The 6000-nt window shown below is 41.6% G+C and overlaps 1 protein-coding gene across 1 annotated transcript in view; it reads right to left on the bottom strand.

Moving 5' to 3' along the window:
• Positions 1-1065: 1065 nt before the first annotated feature.
• The window catches only part of LOC135057277 (vasoactive intestinal polypeptide receptor 1-like), a 335092-nt gene continuing 330157 nt past the window's right edge, over positions 1066-6000 (bottom strand). Inside the window, exon 16 of the mRNA XM_063963168.1 lies at positions 1066-1418. Coding sequence (XP_063819238.1) covers positions 1326-1418 — 93 coding nt within the window. The 3' untranslated portion in view covers positions 1066-1325. The remainder of the gene's footprint in view (positions 1419-6000) is intronic.

Here is a 6000-nt window from a genome sequence, read left to right as displayed (position 1 = left end):
TGCGAGGAAGTGGTAGTTTGTAGAAGGTTACATGGCGTTTGCGGGGAGTGATTGAGAAAACGCAGGCATATCATTGCTATTTTCAGGTGTGTGCATCTGATGTTAGCTGCGATTGCTGAGATTAAAAACATGGCAACACTGTGAATGCAGCCTCGTATATCCTGCGTATGCATGGGTTAACCAGATTTGTCAATGGTACTTGAGTTCTGTGTATGCATTGCAATTATGCGAATTGTAAATTGTAAATGCAATGTGTCTTTTACCTTTCTGGGCGTTTTTTCACGAGTTTTTAGCAGAAACAGTTCTGAGAAAATTGCAATTTCTGTGCCAATAGCGATCCAAGCTGAATAAGGCCCAGTGAGCACTACATTCATCGGACCAGATAAGGGAACTCTGGGCACCAATGAGTTTAAAAAAAAAAAAAGAAAGAAATAGTTTATCTTTCAGTATCAGACACAAAATAATGTCAGTTTCTCTTTAGTAATTGCTTACTGACTCATGATAGGCTGACAAATCTTGTCTACCTAGTTATCAACATTAGAACTTAGGAGGTTCCTCACAACTGCATTACATACATTTAAGAAAACAAAATATAACTACAGTATGTCTCATTTAACATTACCATGTACAATAAACAGTCAGCATGTTGATGTGATCTACAGTATGTGATTCTGATAATGTGCCAGTGCACTGCTTCCATCTAGCCATGCTGCATTCACTTCTATTCAATTAAATCCCAATAGTTGGCAGAACTGATGGCATGTGTAATATGTTTTTCACTCTGAGAAGTACCTGATGGTAATGATGATGATGATGATAATAATAATAATAATAATAATAATAATCATCATCATCATCATCATATAATGAAACACACATAATGGTGCTCTAAGTGATCTTTTAATGATTAATCCCTGTTATGATTGTTTTATACAAATGTTTTGTATCTTTTGTGCATTTTTTTTTTTTTTTGGGGGGGGGGGTTTATAATAAGTTGACATAACATAAATTATATAGATGGAATGTAAGTGAATTGTGCAGGAAGTAGACATAGAAAGTCACTCAACAGATGTCAAGTTAACAATAGAGTCTTTATGTTACTGCCAAGAATAGGGTGAAAGATGATTCATCTGGCGACATTGCCTTCCTCCTCTGGTGAGTAGTTCTTTGCTTGTGCCTATGATATTATGCTTTAGGAAATGCTCATATATTTTTTTCTGTTAGACTGGCTGTTAGAGATACAGGTTGAAATTAGCAGCCATTTTTAATTTGCATGGTCATGTTCTACAGCCACCACAATAATTTGGTTGCATGTGTCTAGCAAATCATGCAGTGAAGTCCTGTGTCACCAGGTTGAAGACATTGCTCTCCAATGACCTTTGCCACTTGCCCCAGTGCCGCTGGATCTCCGCCTGTACCTGTAATTATTGTACATGGAAATATATAGTTAGAATCAATGTCCCAAATAACATTAATGTTTTAAACAGAAAACTAGGAAACCTCAGTGACAACATACATTCAGCCTGACAAAATTACCCCATTCTCTCATCTGGGTGTTAGTGTTGCAACACAATTTGTTGCAGACAAAGCCAGATTAACCTATCTTGCCCACATAAGTCACTTTTGTCCCTCCCAAACACACCATCATGGCCACAACCTTATCCTTATCATATCTGTATCATTATAAAAATAATTCTACCAGTAATTAAAAAGAACCAATGATTTATTTTTCCTTGCAGATATGTCACTGTACCTCCCATTTACCACATCTGAAGACATACAGATTCATTTTAAATAGTAAAGTAAATGACAGCTACAGTATTACATTACAAATAAAAGCTGTGAACGGAAAGGGTAACCTGATACATATAAATGTTTGCTGCATTTCATCTGTGTCTGTTTGTCCTTTGCCAACCAGAGATGGTTATAGCAATAAGATACTTCCCCATTACACCAGGAGGTTGCATACCTCCCAACTGTCTTGATTTTCGCGGGACAGTCCCTTTTTTTAGGACTGTCCCACCCGCGGGCCACAGTGTACCGCGGTGGGGGGCAGTTGGGAGGCTCCTGCATTCTGCCTAGCAGAGCAGCAGAGAATAGACGCTGTGAGCATGTCTATTCACTAGAGACGGAGGGAGAGGGGGCATGCCAGAAGCTCATAGAGCGCTGGACATGCCCCCATAGTGACGAAAAATGGGGGCATGGCTCGCGATCGCGGCACTCCAGTGAAGCCACACACCCTTTCCTATAGGTCATGCCCCCTTTTTGGGCAGGCGCAGCTACACCGCGCCAAAGCGTCCCTCCTCCTCTCCTCCCAATGTTGGGAGGTATGAGGTTGTGACACAAAATGTCAGCAATCAAAACGTCGGCATTCAGAACTTGACGCCAGAAGGCTGACATGGTCAACATATCGATATTGTGCATGACGACCTAGCATTTTTACAGTATTTAAGTCCTAACCCTAAATGCATCCTAACCCTAACCCTGTTCCTAAACCTAACCACAAACCTCACGAGGGGTATATTTACTAAGCTCCCGATTTTGACCGATTTTGAGTTTTTTCTTCAAAGTGTCATCTCAGGAATTTACTAAACTAAAATCTCGGCAGTGATGAGGGCATTCGTATTTTTTTTGAAGGCAAAGAAAAAAAAATATGAATAAATACACCATCGGTCAAACACGCCTGTTATTTTATACAACTCGGTAATTGACAAAAAATTCGTATTCACAATCACTGCCGTGAAAAAGTACAAATCGTAAAAAAAAGCAGTTTTCAAATAGACCTGCTTTTTTTTTATCGTATTCTGATAGGCATGCACGTATCAGTGAGATCCGTGCATGTTTATCAGTGGGAAGGGGTGTGAAAGAGTTAAAAATCTGGAATTTTTTTTGCATGGGGATCTCCCCTCCTAAGCATAACCAGCCTCGGGCTCTTTGAGCCAGTCCTAGTTGTAAAAATACGGGGGGAAAATTGACTGGGGTCCCCCCATATTTAAACAACCAGCACTGGGCTCTGCACCTGGTCCTGGTGCAAAAAAATACGATGGACAAAAAACGTAAGGGTCCCCTGTATTTTTAACACCAGCTCCGGGCTCCACTAGTCAGAGAGATAATGCCACAGCCGGGGACACTTTTATATTGGTCCCTGCGGCCCTGGCATTAAATCACCAACTAGTCACCCCTGGCCGGGCTACCCTGGAGGAGTGGGGACCCCTTAAATCAAGGGGTCCCCCCAGCCACCTAAGGACCAGGGGTAAAGCCCGAGGCTGTCACCCCCATCCCTGGGCGGTGGATGGGAGGCTGATAGCCTTTTGTGTAAAAAAATAATATTGTTTTTTGTAGCAGAACTACAAGACCCAGCAAGCCTCCCCCGCAAGATGGTACTTGGAGAACCACAAGTACCAGCATGCGTGGGGAAAACGGGCCCACTGGTACCTGTAGTTCTACTACAAAAAAATACCTTAATAAAAACAATACACAGACACCCGTGAAAGTTAAAGTTTAATGAACATACGTTCATTAAACGTTTGCATCTGACACGCCTGTGTTTTTCAGCATACTCCCTGAAAACGGTCAGTTACCTCCCAGAAACGCCCCATTCCTGTCAATCACTTAGCGGTCAGCAGTGCGACTGTACACCTTGTGTGAAACTGCATCGGCTTTTGTGGAAGTACGTTGCGCGTGCGCATTGCGTCCCATACGCATGCGCAGAAGTGCTACTTTTTAGCCTGATCGCTGCGCTGCGAACAACGGCAGCTAGCGATCAACTCGGAATGACCCCCATTGTGTGGTATTAAATTATTTTGGCCCCCTTCCACACCGTTCTGTTTCTGCTGATGGGTGTGGTATCATCATTTCAACTTGCTACCCCCGGGGTAGCGAGGCACCCTAACCTTTACGCAGCTAAACATGATTACTATGGGCACGATGGCGCGATAAAGGGGATCACTTTAGAAAGGAAATTGGGTGGGATATATCATTTGAATACAGCTCAATGGCTGCATACCATCCAGGCTAGAGATGTGCAGTTTGGTTTTCCTGAAATATGAACACACCCGAAGCTAGAGGTTCCGTGTTGAATAGAGTCCCAGTTCGGAATCATTTTGGGGTTCCGAGTGGAACAGAATCTCGTCTCGGGTCTGTTGTCAATTTGGAACTTGGATTTAAAAAGCAAACTCAGGTTTGGATTGCATGTAAACATGTCCGAATTACATGATTAAGCTGTTTTATAGATTTTTAGCAATATTTTTTTCTTTAATTCATGTTTATCGATTTTTTTCAAGGTATCAAAAAATGAACCAAAAATTTAATTTGAACCAAAACACTTGAGGGTGGTTTTGCCAAAACCAAATTATGGCGATGAAGTACAAACAGAACCAAAACACAGGGGTCCGCGCATATGCCTACTCCAGGCAAATCAAGAAAATAAGCTTGCAGCAGTTGGGACAAAGCTGCTCATAAGAATAATATGGAATACCGTGAAGAATTATATGATTTCAAATGTACATAAATCAGTACAGTCATTATATGAGTGATAACCAATACAGGAAGTATAAATGCTGAAGTCCAGGTTATGCGTCTGAATTAATCCCAAGTGTAGATACTGGGATCACAATTAAAGGGGCAGATTTCAGTCAGCAATACAGAGGCACATGATATGGGGAAGCTTCAATATAGAGGGATGGCTAGGATATGCATCAATACATGGTTGCATAGTATGTGAAAAAGCAATATGGCATTGTGACATGATTTTGGGGGAGAATAAACACTGGGGAGCTGTGGTATTAGGGACATTATTACAGATGGGGTGATGATACACTGTCAATGCATCAATGTAATAGTATTTGTGACCCATTATTTACCAGATCACTACTCTCTATCTATCCCCCCTCACCCACCTGCAAACTTTGTAAGGAGCCCCGCAATTTCCATTGCAACAGTGGGAGCCATTGGCTGGAGGTGCCCTTGTTCCCATTGCACATGCAAGTGATGGGAAAGCTGTTCCCATTGCACATGCAAGTGATGGAAAAGCTGTTCCTGATATTACGTGATAACATCATCAAAAACAGGGAGAACTATTATGTCAGGGGAACCAACCTGGAAAAATGAAATGGTAGAGAGTGGTGGGATCTTTATATGGCACACTGTGTTATGAAGGGAGGGATTGGGGGCCTCACAATGTCTGACTAGGAAAGGCTTCTCTCTGTATTGTGTATAGGTGCCAAGAATGTTCTCTATATTGTATAAAAAATAAATACCAAAAGCTCTCTGTATTTTAATGCAGGTACTATGATGCTCTCTGACATCAAAGCTCTGCTCTCACAAAGACGGTCACTGTACTGTATGGTGATCAGAAGGGATCTCTCTTATTATATGGTGGTTACAAAGATGCTTTCTTTATTGTAAGGAGGTCATTAGTGTGTTCTCTATATTGTATTATTATATATTATATATTATATATTATTATTATTATTGTGTATGTATTACTAGGTTTTTCTCTATATTTTATGTCTATTGTATTACTAGGATGCTTTCTATGTTGTATTTCAGTCACTATGATGCTCTTTGTATTATACAGTATTTGTGTCACTACAATGCTTTTTTTTTGTGGTGTTCACTTGAATACAGCGGCGTCACTGGGGGTCGGTGACACCTGGAATGCTTCCTAAAAGGTGTGCACGTTTGAAAAGGGGGGGTGACATTGGGGAAGGGGTGTGGCCTCGAGGTTAAGGGGGCATGATCTAGCAGCCCAATTTTCATTCCAAGAGATGCTGGGCTACCCCACTGAAACTTTGCCTGCAGTGCCGTGCTGCAATGCTCATTTATTGGCTGGGCACTGCACAATAATGTCACAGTGAGGCACTTGGCTCCCTGTGACATTCTGGTGCAGTTAATACCCCCCTATAGTCGCCAGTGCTCAGATATTCTTTTTATTGTATAGTAGTCACTACACTCAACCCAGTGGTTTTCCTCACAAACTTGTGTTTTAGCACTCTCTAC

Source organism: Pseudophryne corroboree, chromosome 3 (genome assembly GCF_028390025.1).
Source record: "Pseudophryne corroboree isolate aPseCor3 chromosome 3, aPseCor3.hap2, whole genome shotgun sequence".
NCBI classification, from domain to species: Eukaryota; Metazoa; Chordata; class Amphibia; order Anura; family Myobatrachidae; genus Pseudophryne; species Pseudophryne corroboree.
Note: the sequence above shows the minus strand (reverse complement) of the source record. Positions and strands in the feature narration are given on the sequence as shown.